The sequence below is a fragment of the Agelaius tricolor genome, unplaced genomic scaffold (assembly GCF_023055355.1).
Source record: "Agelaius tricolor isolate 1412-34295 unplaced genomic scaffold, bAgeTri1.0.p SCAF_12, whole genome shotgun sequence".
Classification (NCBI taxonomy): domain Eukaryota; kingdom Metazoa; phylum Chordata; class Aves; order Passeriformes; family Icteridae; genus Agelaius; species Agelaius tricolor.
In genome coordinates, this window is record NW_027269272.1 from 13,907,630 (window position 1) to 13,927,514 (window position 19,885).

The 19,885-nt window shown below is 37.7% G+C and overlaps 1 protein-coding gene across 1 annotated transcript; it reads left to right on the forward strand.

Moving 5' to 3' along the window:
- The first annotated feature begins 1,431 nt into the window (after positions 1–1,431).
- Positions 1,432–19,331, forward strand: CPB1 (carboxypeptidase B1). The gene is made up of 11 exons (XM_071437685.1): positions 1,432–1,502; positions 1,598–1,673; positions 3,448–3,572; positions 5,866–5,965; positions 6,528–6,629; positions 6,971–7,072; positions 9,359–9,469; positions 9,552–9,642; positions 10,307–10,509; positions 17,834–17,918; positions 19,095–19,331. Exons 1-11 carry the CDS (start codon positions 1,432–1,434, stop codon positions 19,280–19,282), a joined length of 1,254 nt encoding a protein of 417 aa, XP_071293786.1. The 3' UTR covers positions 19,283–19,331.
- Positions 19,332–19,885: the final 554 nt, after the last annotated feature.

Below are 19,885 nucleotides of genomic sequence, written 5' to 3' on the forward strand. Positions count from 1 at the left end.
TCAGAAAGATTATTACTGGGCAAGAGCTTGCAGTGCTACAAATTAGGCCATTAATTGCCACCTCCGTTTAAATCCTATGGTTTGGCAAAGACAGTTTTCAATAAGTAGGCCCAGTAGACTTTTTGACTCTCCTTTTAGGCAAGTATTAATAATGGGTCATATTTATATGCATGAACATTGATTTAAAATTATATTTCTATCTATTCTGTATCTATGCTTTAGTGAACTGAGTCCAGAGAACCTTATAAAAAATTAGGTGTCAAGTCTGATGCCACATTCATTCTTAAAATGCTCAATGACAATTAAATTTTCTGTACCTTGAAACTGTAACCACATCTTTTAATCTGAGATTAATTATACTATTTTTCTTAATAGATTTTCACATATTTGTATTACACATATGTGTAATACACAGTAGAGTTTATTTGTGTCTGAACTCCTTTAATTTGCCTGGTTACTTAGGCATAACAGGAGACAGAACTGAGCTCATAAATTCCATTTTTTATTTATTTGTTCACTGATTCATTTAGAGGCTCCCTGTCGAAAACATCAGTCACATCAGGACATAGCATCAACAGACAATTAATGTTGCATTCAATGCCAAGTACTCATTAATGAAAACTAAACAGATGCAAGTGCACTGCTGCAAACACACCACTGTTCTTCAGAGTAGGCACAACATGAAAGTTAAAAATGCTTTAGTATCAGTACATTTCATTTGATCTTCTTAGTAAATTCCACAGTATTGCTTAACCTGTAAGATATTTACCTCTGATCCACACATGAAATTAAAGAATGCACAAGAATCAGCAGCTGTATCACATGTAGTATATGTACAACCCTACTGCTACTAGAAATTTCTGCTCTTTCAGTTCTGCAGACTCCTGACAAATTTCAGTGAAGTGTGCACAGAACCAGTTCAGTGTTTTCCTTCTCTGTTGGGGAAAAAAGAAAGCTTATTGGTATATCCCAATTGGTAGATTCCTCTTTGACAATAATAAGTCAAAGTCAAACTTATATTATTAATGAAGAGGAATATTGGGATTAACACCAGGCACACTGCAACAACATCTGATGGACATCTACCATTTCACAAAGTAACAATAAAGTATTATAAAGTTTATAATTCAGCAACCACCTTATTAAAAAAATATAAATTCATATAAAACAGAAAATAAAAAAGTAAATTAAATTCACTTTCTCATATCAAGAGTTTTTCCAGCTCAAATAGCAAGATTCTTTAGCCAGGCCTCTGTGAGACTTTCACAGGTGTAGAGAAAAACACACGCTATAAATAGTATGAAAATAAAACAAGGCCAAAAGAGTAAACTATCAGTTGATCAGTGGGTTGTTCTGTGTATAACTGATAAAAAGAAGGACAAAACAAGTTATAAAAGCAGCACAAAAAGAACAGAAAGCCTGTTTGAGAAAATGTGGGCACTCTTGGTTCTCATAGGTGCTGCATCTGTTTCTGCTCACCTGCAGGATCTTTCCTTTGATGGGTAAGAACAGACATCAAGTTTTATATCTGTGATTTCTTCTGCATGATCAAAAGGCTTTCAACTGTTTCAAATCGAATCTTTTTCTCCCCTTACAGGCAGAAGGTGTTCCGTGTGATTCCACAGAATGATGAGCAGGTGGAAATCCTCAATTTCCTTGCCAGCATCATGGAGGTAAAGGACTTGGGGAAGTGGTTATATTGTAGTTAAAATAAAAATTTCTCCCTTTGCTCCAATAACTGATTTTTTTTTTAATTGTGCTACTGAATTAAAGACTTAATCTTGATTTCATTCAAGTCAGCTGTATTGTTTCTCTGGAAGGAGTAGGACAAGTTGATAAAACAAGAGCTCTACAAAACATTCAAATACGTTCCAATAAAGTCTGGTTTACCCAATCTGAATGTCAAAGTGCCCATCAGAATTTATTAATAGAATAAATAAATCTTAAATGCTGTATTCAGTGTGAGGTGCTTTCAAGAATGTGTTAGATAAATCATGAAAATTCCAACTACCAGAACTTTTACTATTACAGGTGAAACATTTTCCTCATGTAAATAATCTAAAAATTTATACTGCCAGCAAAATGAATTTTCCTTTGGCCTCTAATCTCTCATGTTATCTTTTCTTCTGTTGACTTTCCTTTAAAGCTTCCTTTCTCTCTAAGCTGCATGTTTCTCACTGACCTTGATGTAGATATATGATGACACAATGACACGATGAAAAACAACAAAGACAGCAAATGTGTTTTCAATATTTCTCTTCAGCTTTGATGTTGTAAAATAGCTGTTGGTGAAAAAGACACCATTAGATGTAGGATGAAAGGATGGTATTTTTAATGAAGTACAGATGTGGAGACCTATCATCAACAGGCTACTACAGCATGCTGGAACAGTTTTCTGTAGAACAACATACTATTGGAGTGGTGCTGCCAATATTAAGGAAATTAATATATATCATGCTTGCTTTTAAGTGTGAAGTATCAAAGGACTGTTTGTTTTCTTTTTCTTTTAAGAAAAGATCCCTGAACTACCATTGTTATACAAAGCAGTCAGTCAGGACTGATGTAATTGTATATTCTGGAACAATCACTTAATTTGATGACACATAATTCATGAATAACCAACCCAAATTTCTTTTACCTTCGTGAGATGAAAGGGTGAAAAGGCATCAGGCTGGCAAATCATCTTTGTTTCCATTGGCCTTCAACAGAGCACTAAATCCAGAGGCTTGGATGCTTACTTCAGCAAAAATAAGTGAAGTAGTAATAACACTGTTGTTTGTCCACTTGAAATGAAACATCTTCAAAGGCACAAGTTCCTGATATCAACTTCAGTGATCTCTTTTAAAAGCACTCGTACAGACAACAGTCTTCTTCAGTTGATTTATGTAAAATATTCATACAGTTCACCCCTGATATTGAGGTAATTTCTCTCTAACATTTGTAGGCAAAAACCTGAGCAAAAAAAATGAAAGAAGCTGTAAAAATGAAAGAAAATATAAACATAGTTATTAATATAATAGAGTTATTATAATAAATTTATATAGTAATGAATTATCTATATTGTTATATATGTATAAATAATATATTTATTATAATAAATGTAGATATAGTTATGTAAAATAACTACATATGAAACATATATGAAAATGTAAATATAGTTATAATATTCACAATTCTGTATGAACGCAGATACTGGAGACAATTTGTGGAATTGTCGCTGTCATCTCCAGAATTCTGCCATATAAAATGCAGGACCTAAAAAAATCTTAATCAATTTCCAGTTAAAATTTAGGTTGATACTTGTGGGAAGCAATGCTGAATCAGTGTAATAGGATAGGCATGAAATTCAGTATATTAATCACAACCTCACCAGCACACATACACCAATCTAAAAAATCACAGCCACACATATGCATTTGTTTATGTCTTCATTTGCTCTTCTTTCAGGTTGACTTTTGGCAGCCAGACTCTGTCACACTGGTAAGACCAAAAATGCAAGTTGATTTCCGAGTTGAAGCTGAGAAGTCTTTTAAGGTTGAAGACCTTCTGAAAGAAAGTGGAATGGAGTATCGGTAAGTTTGTTCTGACTATTGTACTTTGAATAAAAGGGGACTACATACCATGGAGGATGTGTTTGAGCTCTTCATATTGGTCAACTGATTTTCCTGTTACAAACTTCATCCCTTCTATGGATGTCTCTACTGGGTTCAGCTTTCCTATGGCAGTTCAAATGGACTGTAACTACTCTGCATTGACAGGGTGAGAGGAAATATTGATAGAGGCAAGAGATAGGAAGCAGAGATGCAGTCCCAGAAATTTCCCTGAGGTGAAAGCTCACTGCAATACACAAGGCTGGAGTATGGATGGGGATAGAAATATTTCCTACCACAGACAAAATGCAGCAAAGGTCTAGAAAGAGCCAGAATATACACCAGACGAGGGAAATGGACAGGGAACTGAAGCCAGAAAATAAAATTATGAGCCCCAAGGTTACCATGAGCAGGTCCCCAGTGAGTTGCAGAACAATAGCTAGAGGGCCAAAAAACCCCAACAGGCGACAGATAGAAGACAGCTACCAGGTGAAAGGCCAAGGAAGCATGGAAAACAGATTCCCAGGATAGCCTTGGGCTGACAGAAGTCACACAGCAGATCCATGGCAAGGATGTCTCCAAAGAGAGAGCCGACCGACTATGACTGCAGCACAAGTGGAGAGAACAGAGCACACTGCCACATTCCACACCCTGGGGAACAAAACTCTGTGGTGAGGAGCACTAACGGAAGAATAAGGAGAATGAGGAGTTGCCTGACCCTGTTCTTCACTTCATGTCTTCCAATGACTGTGCAAGCATTAACTGAGGATGAGAAATTGCCTTTGAGCTGGAGTGGAGTGGGGTTGTCTGTCTTCATTTCTCCTTTCACTCCACTTAAGCACTGCAGAATGGATGTGCTCAACTTCATTATCAGGCTTCTTTGATGTGTAAAGTATAGTCTGTCAACATCTTGTTCTCAGACACTGAAAGTCAGTAGTATTTGATCAAGTTTTTATAATTTCATTTGGCTGAGAGTAGAGTTTTGTCTCTCAGCTCCACTGTTGTTGCTATTAGACCAAACTCCTTCATTGGACATCACACAATGCATCACAATGCATCCCTAAATTTACTGGCCTCATGTCAATTGTGTCTGATTTAGATGCCTCTACAGGAACAGAATCTAAAAACGCTCTGGAATAAATGGTTTTCAATAATCCCACAGTGCACATAAAGCACAGGAATCCCATTTCAGTGGAATTTCCTCTTTAGCGAAGGAGTTACTTTAATATGTTAGTTTTCCTATAATATTCATGAACTGCTTCAGGTCCATGCACAAATCTTTTGATTGCAACAAAAGGCCAGAATGTCTGGAAACTGTCCCTGACAAACCAGTGGATTGTCCTTGTGACAACTCAAGCTGTTATAATCCTTTTGAAGTGCAGCTGCAGTGCCATGACATCATGTCACTTGCAATGTTTGCTCTGGAGGCTGCTGGTGCCTCACAAACTGGCCTCCTGTTCCTCTATCCAAATCACAAATAATCAAGGACATATCCTGGATGAATAAGATTTGTAAGAGTTTTAAGACAGGCGCTGGAAAAACAAGAGGACTTCATTTTTTGATAGCCAAGGGTGAAATATAAGCAAAAAGTCCTCAAGAGTATGCTCAGTGATAAGTCGCACCTTTGTGCTTTGTGTCAGCCCCAGGAGAAAATGAACTGGAGAGATGCAACCAATCCAGACTGGATGTTGAGGTTTTTTTGCAATTGTGTGTTGTATTTAATAGCTCACCTCACATGCAATGAAGTAGCTTGGAGGATGGATAATGCCACCTGAACAGAGCTGTCAAACCAGATCTAACATTTAGAAGCCTGGTTTTACAGGGAATTTCATCTGGCAAACATCTCTGGGTTGCTGCCTGGTTTTGAAACATTGCTGCAGTCTAGCTGTCCTCCAGTGCCAAAAGTTCAAGAAGGCCCTTTTCCTATTGAGGCAGAAGCAGCTGCCAACATAAGATCAGCCTAAAGCTCATTTTTAAACACACTCTGTCTCAGCATTGCCATTTTTCTGAAACCAAACTGTTGCCACCCTGGAGGTTTGTTAGTGTGGGGGTGAGGCAGCTGCTAATTGGCAGGAGCCTGTTGCTCCCTGGTCCTTTTGTGGCAAGGTTGAGGCAGGAGGTGGAAACTCGATACTAATATATCTTATTTCCAACCTGCCCACCTTTGCTTTCACAATCTATGCAGCCCAAAAGCTGGGCAGACCCTGAAATGTCTTACTTTCCTGCTGGACTGGTGTATGTTTCTCTTCACACTTTTCATGGTGCCTTCTTGCAGAGTTCTGATTGACAACCTGCAGGCTGCACTGGATGCCCAGTTTGACAGCCAAGCTCGTACTGCCAGCCACAGCTATGTGAAGTACAACAACTGGAACACGGTAAAGTCTAGAATTTACCACATTATCAGCTTGGTACCTTAGTTTCTGTAGTCAAAGTGCTTCCAGCCTTCTTCCCTTTTCCTCTTCTGCTCCATCCATGACATGATAATGTCTCAAAACTCTCCTTCCTCTTCATTACTGAGCTAGTTTGTGTAACCTACTTTTATTTCCTCTACTTTTCTTTGCTCCCAATGCTGCAAAGAAACTCTAGCAGAAATCCAATGACCAGGCTGAGATGCTTCACTATTAATTTCCTTTCCTTTTCACTACTTCTCCCATCTCCTCTGCTAAACAACTCAACTCCATTCCCTGCTTCTAGCTCTTCATGTCCTATCATAAGACCCCTTCCTCCTTTTTTCACAGCCATGCTCATTTTTCCTGGCATGTGATCATGGTCATGTTACTCTTAACATCTTTGCAGCAGCTCCTTGGAAATCTACAAATTGTATTAACTATTAGACCACATTAGATGCTTAGAAAGACTGTTCTGGCTTGAAATCTGCAAATTAATCAGTCTGGACCTAAGGAACAGAGATTTAGACTTAACCTCTTTATTAAACAGATAGCTGATTGGACTGCTGATATTGCTGCTCAGAACCCAGACCTTGTCTCTCGTAGTGTAATTGGGAAAACATATGAAGGACGGCCAATGTACCTTCTCAAAGTAAGTGCCTTGATTTCTTCTTTTCCTCTATTTACAGTAATGTATCATTCAAACATACAAGATAAACTTTTAGAGACACTACAGGAAATAATTCAACCATGCAGAGTAATCAAATAATTGGGGGAAGCTTATCAACATTAATAAAAATGAAATTAATAAGAGTATTTTTGTAACTTGATTATCATGCTCAGGTACAGTTGGGAACACTCCACAGATTTCCATTTAAACAAGGAATGCCATATTTTTATAAATAGGTCAGCAAGCTGAATTACTTGTTTTGCATACTATTTATTTTGTTCAAGCCCTGGGGTATTGTTTTTGTTTTTTGGTTTTTTTCCTAGGTGGGAAAAAGCAGTGCAAATAAGAAGGCCATCTTTATGGATTGTGGTTTCCATGCAAGAGAGTGGATCAGCCCTGCTTTCTGCCAGTGGTTTGTGAAAGAGGTCAGTAAGAGTAATAAAGAAAAAATATTTTGCAAAACCTACGTTTAAGAAAACCTTAAATTAGCAGCAAGAACTCAGGCCACTGCCTTTCTCCCTCTAAATACATGTCTGCTCATGCCTTCTTCTCACCTCAGAGGATTAAGGTGTAACTACTTAAACCAGATCTTTGTGCTTGGACCTGCAATCTTCAGCAGCTTAAGACAATCTGAAACGTGTCTAAGTGGTACTGACAACTACAATGGTTGCTCAGTTTGTAAATTCTTTTTGCACCCGTAGTCAGAGAAAGGTGAGAAAAACAAATAGCTCAAGTAACACTATAAACATAGCCATGTTCTGCACACAGATATAAGAATAAGAAAATTCAAGGGCACATCAGAAGGCACCTGAATGCATTTCAGAACAGCTGACTTGCCAGGTGGTGGGTTCCTTGCAACCAGCTTTATTCAGTAAGGCAACAGGGAGGATGGAAACCTACCCTGAGCTCAGCACTGAGGAAATGTACCCAAGAAAGGAGGAAGACTATAAATGAAGCTCCCTAAGCTCCACTCAGGAAGAGGGAAATGCATATACACCCCTTTGAGCTACCACATGAGGCTGTAGAGAAAGGTGCTAAAATATGAAACCATATTCAAGGGAGAGCTGCATAGGTGAAATTAGCTTCACTTCAGTCTGGAATACTTTAGGTCTTGAATTAGAAAATATAAAGGACATAAAATTGTTTTTCTCACTACCTATATAAAGCAGGTGGGGATTATCAAATGCTGCACAGTCATCTTCACAGAGACAGGTATATTACCCCTCATTGGGAGGAGATCAATCAATTTAGCAGAGAAATTTACTGACTGAATCTCAAATTTTGTAATAACTTCTGTTAGAAGATTAAGAAAAAAACACCAACCAAACCAACCAATCAAATAAATAAAACCATACCAGAAGCAGCAGCTGGAATCCAAAACCCAAGAAAAGAAAAGAAAAGCCAATATACATAAGCCAGCCATGCTGGCAGAGGCGTTGGTGGCAAGTATAATCTCAGTGTTATCAGACAGGCATGCAGTTTTGTGTAGGGAGCAGTGGAAATTGGAAGTGACATTTTGGTAGAGTCAATGGGAATATGATTTCATTAGTGCCTAATAAGGCTGCAGACAGTATGTGGTACCATTTTTCTCCCAGCAATTCACGTCACTGTAGCTGTCATTTTCACTGTCTGGTCACTTAATTCATGGGTGTACCTGACACCAGCAGTGCCTCTGCTCAGTGTGTCCACAGGCAGAAGTGCTTTAAAAGAGCAGACCTCTGAGCATCATCAGAATTTCACTTGGGATTGCTTCTAGAAGTAAAATTCAAAAAAAATAGAGAAAAACGTGAGCAAGGTGGATTGTTATAGGTATCTCAAAAGAGAAACCCACCCAGACATCAACAACAAAAAAACAAAACAAGCATAAAATAAAACCCAGGAAAAATTATTTCAAGTGATCTGAAGCTGCTTTTCTAGATTTTATATCCCACCCTCCCACTTGTCAGTTACAGGACAAAAAATGCCTTTTTCCATTGTATTGGCCTGTGTTGCCCTTAATGGCTGTGTAAACAAAACATGGGTACAACACACTTAGAGAAATTTCTATGATCATTGTATGGTCTCTCAACACTGATATGAATCTGTGTACAAGCATAGCAAGTGCCAGACCATGAACAATCAGGATATAGAGGATATTGCAGGAGTTCCTGTTTGTTATTCAGTATCTGTGTCTGGAAAAGTGCAGGGAAAAATCTGTCTCCCTATGAATAAATGTATCCACAGAATTATGATTGGAAATGTGTTAGGATGTTACTTGGAAATATTCTCTATAATTCTGGTTGTTGATAAAATTTCTGCACAACAATACAAAAAATGGAAATAATGATTTCTCATTCTCACATAAATTAAACCCTTAAGGTGTTGGGATATAGGAATATATATGGACAGCAATATTGTTCTGCCTGTAACCAAGAAGCTAGCAGATCGAAATCTCTTTCCAGTGATTTATTATTCTGTTCAAAATAAACATTCTTTCATCTTATAATTTATCTAGCAGTACAAGATGGTTTTCTAAGAGCAGTGTGGTTTGAGTCAGTGCAAATCTAAGCACAGGTCAGAACACAAGGGTGCCATCTCATGGGCTGGAGTGACCTGGATGAGTTTTTCTACCACATTCATTAACTCCTGACCCAGACCCAGGCCTTCACATGCACACAGGAGATATACATCTGTGAAGACATCATCAGCTTTTCCTACTTTTCTCCAAGTAGGCTGTGGAGACCTACGGAAAAGATACTGTCATGACCACACTTCTGGACAAGCTGGACTTCTATGTTCTGCCTGTTGTTAACATCGATGGTTATGTTTACACTTGGACAAATGTAAGTACATTTTTCTTTCTTATTGTTGGAAAAGTCGACTGTCAGAACTGACTCTAAGTTTTCACCTGTGATTCTGTTACAGGACCGCATGTGGAGAAAGACGCGCTCTAAAAATGCCGGGACCACTTGCATTGGGACAGATCCCAACAGGAATTTTAATGCTGGCTGGTGCAGTAAGTATCTCCTAACAAGAGCTGCAAGTAATTACTCATGAGAGCAATAGCCAATACACTTAACTATTGGATTTCCCCTACCTGATGCTCCAGCTTCAGCTTGAGTGAAGCATTGTGGAGTAGCTTGTGTTAAATTTTTAAAGAAGTTTTGGGGAAAAAAAAAAAGCCAAACTTTGGCTCCTAACATCATCAGCATGGTCACTTCTATGAACATATCTGCACAGACATGTGCATATATATACACATATATACATATAGACATACACACAGCTATGAGTTCAGAACAGAAACCAAAGGAGCTTGTTTTCATTCTCTTTTGAGTGGTTTCCACTTTGTTCCACGGAAGTGCCTTAGAAATGGAGAAGATATGCAAGGAGAGGACTGTTAAGTACTGAAGCAAATCAATATCCCAAAAAATTCCCATAATATAGGTCTTTACATCCATATTCATGTTCTTCCAACTATGTACACTGTAAAGGCCATATTTATTCATTGCTATGGGATGTTTCCCAGCATCTTAACTATTCCATAAAATATTCCCTCCTCTGATATGGCATGTGTATTAGCAGGATTTCCAAGGCTTACCTACAAACGTGGTGTAACGTGACTCTCCTAACAATCTACTTCTTCATTAAGTACTCATTATATTCACCTTTCTTCTCAGCTCTTGGGGCCTCAGATTACCCCTGTTCTTCCACTTACTGTGGCTCTGCACCTGAGTCTGAAAAGGAGACCAAGGCTTTGGCTGATTTTATTCGTGAACATCTTTCTACAATCAAGGCATACTTGACAATTCACTCCTATTCCCAGCTGCTACTGTTTCCTTATTCATACACTTACAATTTGCCATCAAATTACCAGGAACTGGTAAGTCTCTTCGTCATTTTGACTTTATGAAAAGAATAAGCAAAAATCATAACTTGCTATTTAGGTACCTTTAACTTCAAGCAGTTTCTTTACTATCTCGAAAGAATCCATATTGCCAGTTTTTGAAAATATTTTAGTCTTAGCAAGAACAAGGGAAACCAATATGGTTTCAAGATAGCTGAAGCATCAGATGAACTTCAGAGCCTTATTTAATTTCCATGTGCACAATGAACTTGACACAAAAGCATTCTGTCTCCCAGTCATGCCATCCAGAAATCCACTCTGCTGTGCAGCACTGCCTCTAGAGGCTGCTGTATGTGTACCTGTAATATTTTACATAAAAACACTATGGTCTGTAAACCAAGGTAGCAGCTTGACAGATTGTAATAACTATGAAATAACTCAACTGGTATCAACAGCAAGCCAGAATCTCTCTCTACCACTTTCTGCTGAACCTTAGTTCTCACTGACATAAAGTCAATGAGGCAGTTTTTGACTTAAGAATAATTGAAAACAGATACCAAAGACATAAAAAGTTTCAGTTTTGAGGCCTTTTCCAAGAGGCCTGGATTTAAACACAGACATTTTATTTAGAAGAGGAGAGGATGAATGTGGTATTTTAAAGGACAATTCCTCTTTTATCAATTCTAGAGAAAAACCACACTCTAATGCCATTTAAGAGAGATTTTTTTTTGATCCTTAAAACCAGATAGAGAGTTTAAAACTATTAAATGTGTATAAAAGCCATAAACACTTCATAGGCCAAGAATCAACAATCATGAATAATAAAATTACTTCAGTTCTCTGGCATATTAGCAACTAGAATCTGTTGGCAGGGAAAACAACACAGCAAGACAAAACAAACACATTTTGATTCCCCCTCTTTCCTCGATGCTGCCAAAAGTCCAAGGCAACAACAATGTGTGTTGCTGTGCAGGTTTGACAGATTTATGAATACTCCCAAATATGTGTCTTGGTTCTGAACAGAAATACAAACTGGGGCCAAGAGTGAAGCTTCTTGTTAGATTTTTTTAAAGCCTAAAAGAGAAGATTAAATTAAAATGAAGATTTTGTTTTCTTAATTTATATCCCAGGAATTTTGTAATTGAAATTATTTCAGGGAGTGGTAGTAATATCTTGCCTTCATATTTTACAAAAGCTTCATAATTCACACATTACTGTTCAGTCTAAAGTAATAAACAACACTAAACACTTGAATCTGCTTTGTTGTCAAGATCACAAAGTTCTTATTTGTCAAAAATTTGCATGAAGTTCTGCCCCCATTTTTTGAATGAAGAGCACATGTGATGAAATGTAACTAAAAGTACAGTGTGTTTCTCACAATATTAAACAGAGAAAGTACACTGACAACTCATTACTAAAGCAATCCCTAGCAGAAAGAAAGAACCTATCTGCTTTGCTAGGTTTTAAAATTCTTAAATTAGAATTTTATATTGTCACTCTTCTATTCTAATACATGTCTAAAAGTTCTGTCTAAATTTAGAATTTGGAGAAATGCTGAAGAATGGAAATCTTAACTTTTAATAGCTATTGTTTGGGCAAATAAAATAACCATAAATCATTTTTTAAATGAAGAAGCAAAATTTATAGTGCCATTATCTTATCTTAGATGTTATTTTTACCCTGACAGATCTAATAAATTAAAGGAAATATAGCTGCAATTTCTTATCTCTTTTGGTGAGCAACTGGACATGTGTTTAAACAAAACCTCGCATGTCTGCTGCTCATTAATAACATTTTGTTCCATTGTATTTAATGAAAGGTAACATAATACCATGGGGCTTATGTTGCATTCCAGTGTCCAAGATACAAAAAGGTGCAAAAATTGAGTAATCTGAGATTAAGGACACTAAGTCTGCAGAAGAGAGAGGTCCAGAGAATGCCTGGACTTTCCTTCCCTGAACATGTAGTGAACAGTGTGTCCTTGGGGCTCAAAACACTTTTTCTGTTTACAGCCTCAAGAAATCAGCAGAAGGTCTAAAACTGCTTTGCTTTGTCAGATAGAACAGAGCACTCAGAGAACCTCTTCACGTTCCACTGCATTGCTCAGCAAATCAGAACAACTCAAAGTTATTGTAACTGACTTAAAGCCAGGGATTAGAACTATCCTTCAACCATGCCTGGTCTTGGGGTGTAAAATGTGATGAAAGTCATGTATATCCATTCCTTCCCACAACCTCCCACTCTTCCCCTGAGATGCAAGAGGATCTGTGAGGTTATAAATCCCACAGCTCTCAAGGATTTTCCCCAAATTTGTCTCCCTTTATTCAGGGTTCCTGTTTTGTGCCCCTAACCTAGGAGTTGCACAAAATTTCCACTGTTATCCAAACAACAAAAATAAAAATACCCAAGATAGGAAAATCTAGGTCAGGAATTTCTCAGAAGTTACACAATATTCTTGTGATGACACCCTTAAAGAAATATGTCCTCCTTTTGGAGAAACACATTTTGTCTGCTTCGCAATCCTCTTGGCTCATGCTTTAATATACCCTGACGTATTGCCCTGAACACAGAATACACACTTGAATCCCTCTCCTACAGGGAACAGAAGCATTAGCTTTTCACAATAACAAAATATGCTTGGCAAGACCAGTATCTCTCCACACCCCAAAAAGACTACTTTTATCTTTATTTTACTATTCACATTTTGTCCTCTTGCAATAAACAACTATGTATTTAATCAGACTTTTCATAAACAGTTCAGCCCATATTTATTAATCACTTCATATATTTGCCTTAGCCTCCCATTAGGCTTTCCTTATTTTCAGCAGACAAATCTAGTGTTATCAGTTCTTGTTTGTATTTGAATTGGCTCTGAACTGTAGTTTGAGAGAGCAGAGGAATGTGTATTGTGCCCTTCCTTCCTTTCCAGTTCAATTCCATCTCTCAGTTAAACTCAGCACCAAATACATGTGTGCAGCCAGCTCATATTCAGATTAATGTAGGTGTGTTATTACAGTTTCACAAGCTGCAGAATATTACATTAATTTACAACCCAAGATAATTCCAGTCTGTATTACTTGAATGCACACTGGCTGCATGGGTTGTTGTTTCAACTCACCAAAATTAACCTTCCATATTGGGTTGGTCTAGCATTTCACTTCCTCTTGTGTGCTTAAAATAGGACATATTACAAAGTGTTAAAGAGATATACCCAGAGTCTGTGCAGCCTGAAAGAGTGAATTTCAAATACATAACATGACTGTGAGTATCAGTCTGATTATTTAACTTAGTGCCTAGTCGTGAAGTCCTGAATATGCTTTAGACATAGGAAGACCTATGGGTAAGAATTGTTGGATAGCAAAAATCCTACATCTAAGAGACTCAGACAAGCCCATGAGGAGCTGCAATCTGCTGCTGATGTATCTGTGTTATTGCACAGATTGTATTACTAAGATTGTACTACTTGTTACATTAAATATTGTTAAAGCCAACTGGGAAGCACAACAAACAGCAATGTGGGCAGCAAAGCAGTATTTGAAATTTGCTTCACAGCTCTTCCACAAGTTTACCACAACAGAACTGTTCTGTACTGGCAGTCTTAAAATTGTGAAAAGGATGTGTTTAGTAGCAGCATCTTCCAGATGAAGTTGATGAGTGAATTTGGCTGATAGACAAGAGCCTCCAACAGGTGTAGGGCCCGAATGATTTGCAGTGGAAACCCTCTCACCAGGGACTAATTTCTTAAACACTGTAGAAACTGTCACAGAAAAACACGCTTGTAAAGGAAAAGAACCATTCCACTGAAGTCCTCACTGGCTGGATTCCCTTGGCTTTTGGAGCATATGAGACACAACAGAACAGTGAACTAAATGACACATCATCATGGACCCTTGAGGGGGGAATCTGTTTTTACTGGCAAAACAAGAAGGCTCAGAAGTTTCAATTCACTTGGCTAAAGCAAACAGCAAATCCACATTTTCAGCCTTTCATTACAAAGGAAGTTGAGGGTCCCTTTACTTAAAAAGTAAAGCATGAAAGACCAATGTGAAGAGAAAATACGTTGGGCAGATCAGCCTTGGGCAAATCAGTTGGCAGTCCAGTGAGGGAAGAGAGTAAGAGGTCCAGTCAAGCAGTGAAAAGGCTTCTCCAGACCACTTTCAGATTGAGAAGGCAAAGGGAGTTGTCCACAAACAGCAGCTGCATATCAAAATCTGTGGAGAGTTTCTAAATGGTCACAGTTTGCTGGAAAATTCTCCCTGATGATACAAGAGCAAAATGAGGGAGATGAGATGCTCCCATAAAAATTACCTATTAACACATAAAATATGCTTAGCCTGATAATTTATCTTGTTAGTTCAAACTTCCAACGTGGTGAGAAAGTGACACCAGTATCACATCTTTCATTAAAAGTTAATAACTGAAAAAAACCTAGGTTTGAAAGTTGTTAATTATGTCAGATAGTGACAACTGAGAACACAACTCTGCTGTCTCCCTGGCTCACGCACTCTGTACACAGATAAGTGAAATATTGGTAATTGCAGTGTAAACACAGATGGGTGATGAGCACAGGAACTGCTGCCTTCTGCTGAAATGACCAGCTCTGAGAGCTCAGCTGGGAGTCAGAAGCTGAAAAGCCATTTCTGCTCCCAGTTACACAGTATTACTCTGGAGCTATTTCTTCGACTTCAGGGCGCCACTTGTTTCTCTGCTACTATAAAGCTCAGCAACATTTTCCTTGCAAAAGAGGGATTCTTAACAATATAAAACCCCAAACAAACAAACTCCAAGCAAACCACAACAATTCAGTTAAGCCCATTACATCAAGAGATGTAGAAAATAATTGAACAACAGAGTATCCTCAAAGGTCAAAAGGAAAACAATGTTTCTCCTTGCTGTATTCCAAATAATTTATGGGCTTGAAAATCCAAACTACTTTTCACCCTTTTGGAAAACTTTGGGCACTATTTATACACCTCTGCATTGACCTCCCTATTATTTCCTTCTTATGGATTGCTTTGAGTAATTGAGCTATTTTGAAAAAACAACCAAACACATTTTCCTCATATTTTGTACTTATACTCACAAGTAATTATTTAATACATATTACTCCTGCTGATTTATATTATATTATTAACAAATTACATTAGTTCCTATAAAGTTGAAATTTATTTTTCTACCTTTAGGTTTCGGACTGCAAATCTATTAAGAAAGTAAACGTTAGAGAGTCACTTAAAGGAAAACAAAAAGATATCAAAACTTCTGTTATGCATGATGAAGTCATAAATGCTTAGGCACGTTTTTCACTTAGACAGGGTCATTTAAAATACCACCTTTATCTCCAACCTGGAGAGCTTGAGGAAGCTGTTTATTTGGATTCTAGGCTCTAAACAGCTGGAAATCTCAACTGCTCCTTCTACAAATTTCTGGTTTTTACAACTTCCAGGCCAACAATAAAAAATCCCTCAGGTAAAAAGATCTCCTGACATACTTTTTCCGGTATGTGTTCTGGTATGATTTAGAGCCATCATTTGTCTGCTGGGTGGAACAAATGCCCTGGGTCAAACAGCCCCACAGAGCAGCTCTGCTGTTCTATTGTCTCTACTTTAGTTAACTAAAGAGAGCAAATACCAGTTACCAACAGGTCTGCATATTGAACCAGATAATCTTTCCAAATTTTATTTCCGCTTTGCATATATTTGAAGAGAGGAAGAATCAGTTTACATTTAAAAAATCATTTGCTATTGAGAGATTTGACTCAATCTCAGCTGCTGATTAAATGTGTACATTATAAACAACAGATGGCTGAAGAAAACATGGCATTGCTAGCAGACAGCAGACTCCACCTCTACAATTCCCTCAGCATGTGTTAAAAATTATTATGGATTTTAGAAAAATCAATTTATTGAGGGATTAAAAAAGAGAGGCAAAAACCCAAACCAAACAAAAAAGAAGATCAGAGGAGAGAGCTCAGCTACTCCAATTGCCCTGGATCCAAGATTGTGAAATGCAGAGCAACAACATAGCTCCTTGCAATTGCTTGTCTTTGTGTGACAGAGAGGCCAGAAACCAAACCCCACATTCAGGCACAGTCAATGTTACAGGTGGAAAGACAAGCTTCAAGTATGCTTTGGTTTGTTTTGTTTAAATATCCTTCATATGCTAAAGAACCAGAATTTTCTAGAGCAAGTGCCCATAATTCTAAAATGTTCAAAACCAAATATTTGGGAATGGGGAAACACTTGCAATTCTGCTAGAGTAGGCTGCCAGTGAAAATGCAAACATGTTGTGATGTTGTTTTTTAGCAGCTGAGAAAGTTCTCTCAGTTTTCTAAATACTTGGTCCAATATGTCTTTTTGAGTAAATCAGAAGAACATTTAAGCATAAGGATGAACAGAGAATATTTTACAATATATCTTCCACTGGGATGTAAGCCAGAGAGTAACCTACAGAGAAGGAAAGGGCTTGAGGAAATTCCTGGAATTGTAAGCCATTCAGCTGCAAGCTATAAGGAAATATATGGCAACCCATTGCTTATACTGAACATATGCTTTCAAAAATCATTCATATTTATCATCTGTTAGTAATAGTTTTCATGTTTTATTACCAACATGTTGTATAATGAAGAATTGGAAAAGCCACACGTTCCAAAGAAAAGTCTGTAATTTTCCTTAATGCAAACATACAGAACTTCATAGTACTATTGATGGGCCTGATCCAACCCTCACTGAATCAGTGGGAGTTGAATGAGTCCCTCTGTGCACAGGAAATGAATTGAAATTAATGAGACTACATATGGTTTCAGGGTAATTTATGCCTTTTTTGGCTGTTAATATTTATAAGACCTTAATCTGCTTCCACTTGTATCAATGTTCAACTCCCCTGGCTGAGCTGACTCTACTCTGAATGTATAGTTGCATGAACAGAAGGAAAAGAAAGGCTATTGTATGTTTGCAATTTACCATTCTCTAAGATTCTCTTATCTCTAAGTAAGGTTCCTTGTTCCTTATTTAGTTTTAACCTTGTACAAGCTTCTTCTAAGTCTATAAAGTGCTGTTACCTCTTATCCCCTTATCTATCCAAATCCCCCTGGACTGTACACCAGGCTGCAACAGACCATACACAGACTAGGGCACACTCCATTAAACCTTTGAGAATAAGTTCTTTGCTGACAAGCTCTTTTCACAGCACCAGGACAAGCTGGGCCTTAGCTACTGACACCTAGTCACACTGAGAGGTCAACAAGAGTTTTTTAATAAAAGCTTCTCCAGCATGGCTTTTGAGTTTATACAACAGTGTAATTGCTCAGATTCACTCAGAAAGCTTCTGAAAATCTGCATTTATCATTCTTCCTTTCTTACAGAATTCCATAGCTAGAGCTGCTTCCAAAGAGCTGGCCAGTTTGTACAACACTGAATATACATATGGTCCAGGAGCAACAACAATCTGTAAGTATTGACCTAAATGTACTGACAATCCTACTAGGACTACAAAATGCATTTTCTAGTGATTCTTGTTCCTCTTTCTAAGTAGTCCCCTTCTTCCTTCACATGCATATACAAAGGGGTATATATGGGACCTGTCATTTCTAAATTATGGGATAATTTATTCCCCAGGGATCCCAGGAAGCGTGTGACCCCCTGGGAAGTCAAGTGATGTAGTAAAATGTTTATGAATTCACATGCATAGCATGAATTCCTAAATCATACACAGCTTAGATTTAAACATAAAAACCTTGACCTGAGATTTTCTGCTTTTCCAGTATCTCCAAGGCAAGGATGATGTGAATCCTTCAACCACTCTAGTGACACCAATTTCTTTTACTTTGCAGTACATTCTGAGACACATATTAATTATAATCCTATTTGCAATTTGTAATGACTAATTATTCTACCCTTCTTGGGAACTCAGCTGTGGATATGGCCTCTGCAGTGCCAAAAGCTTAGTCAAGGTTATCTCAATATCTCCCATATTTAAGATCTCTTAATTACTTAAATATGGAAGCTAATTTCTCTTGCCTGTTTCTTCTTCCTCAAATAGTTAATCACCACCTCCCAAACATTTTAAAAAACAGTTTCTTCCAATTTTTACAATATTTTTGGAGACTCTTCCTTTAGAAATGGCAATTTTGGAGGCTCCTTCCTTAGCAAAAGAGACTGTTTTTATCATACCAGCTAATGAAAAGGGAGGGTACTATTTGTCCAGCAGAAAATGATGGAGCTGAAATCCCAGATATACAATTCTTTCTCATCTCTGTGAACCTCAAAAAGCCACTCAGTGAGAGGGCATTTGCTTCTTATACCAAGTGTTTCTAAACACATGCAACCATGCCATTCTCCTGTTCCTTAGACATTTCTCCCACAGTTTCCCCACAATAATAACAAGGAGGGAGCAGTTTAGCTTGTTTACATTTGCTTGCACAAATCAGCTGGAACAAAGCTCATAAAAGGCCTAAAATCACAGCAACTTTCTCATGAGCAGGATGAATCAATCAATTTACCAAATATTTTTTTTTATCTGTCCTTTCTGCATTCCTAGCTATGTGACTTGACTCCAAAGTATTTCCAATTTGATGTGTAGCCACTCTTTCCCAGTTAAGCTTTGTTTAATTTCTTTACCAACAGACCCTGCTGCAGGGGGCTCTGATGACTGGGCTTATGACCAAGGCATCAAGTACTCTTTCACTTTCGAGCTCCGGGACACCGGGAGATACGGTTTCCTTCTCCCTGAATCTCAGATAAAGCCAACCTGTGAAGAGACTTTCCTTGCTGTTAAATATATTGCCAACTATGTCCTTGAGCACTTGTATTAGAATGGAGTTCTAAAAATTATTAAAGTAGGCTTTATGCAAAGATGCCTTCCCTTTTTTCTTCCCTAAAAATGACTTTTTTATTTCTCTATACTTAATGCACTTAAGTCATATTCTTAGTCCATTACAGGTCACTAGAACTACAAGTTTTTCAAGAGAAATTTTAGAAATTCAAGAGAAATAAAATATTTTTATTGAGGCAACTGGCATAGTTGGAGGGGTTGAAAAAGAAGGAGTACAAGATTAATCAACCTAAGGTACAGGTCACCTTATTGATTAAAATTATCTTTACACAGAGGAGATGGGCTGAGCATTAGGGCGTATACAGCCTGACTGCTAACCAGAATGAAAAGAACCAAGTGATTCACATAGATGGACTTTCACCCAAACATTCATTGCCTCAATGGCAACAGTAGCAAGGAGAAGCTCACATCACATACTTTTAAAATTATTTATCTGTGATGTGCTCTTGTGAATTTTCTCAAAATCCACCTTGGATCTGGCCCATCACTGAAAAATAATTTGGATCTGCAGTCACTGCTAGTCCAATCTGGATTCAGTTATGAAAATTATAATTACTATTAATGGCCAAAACTTGATATAAAT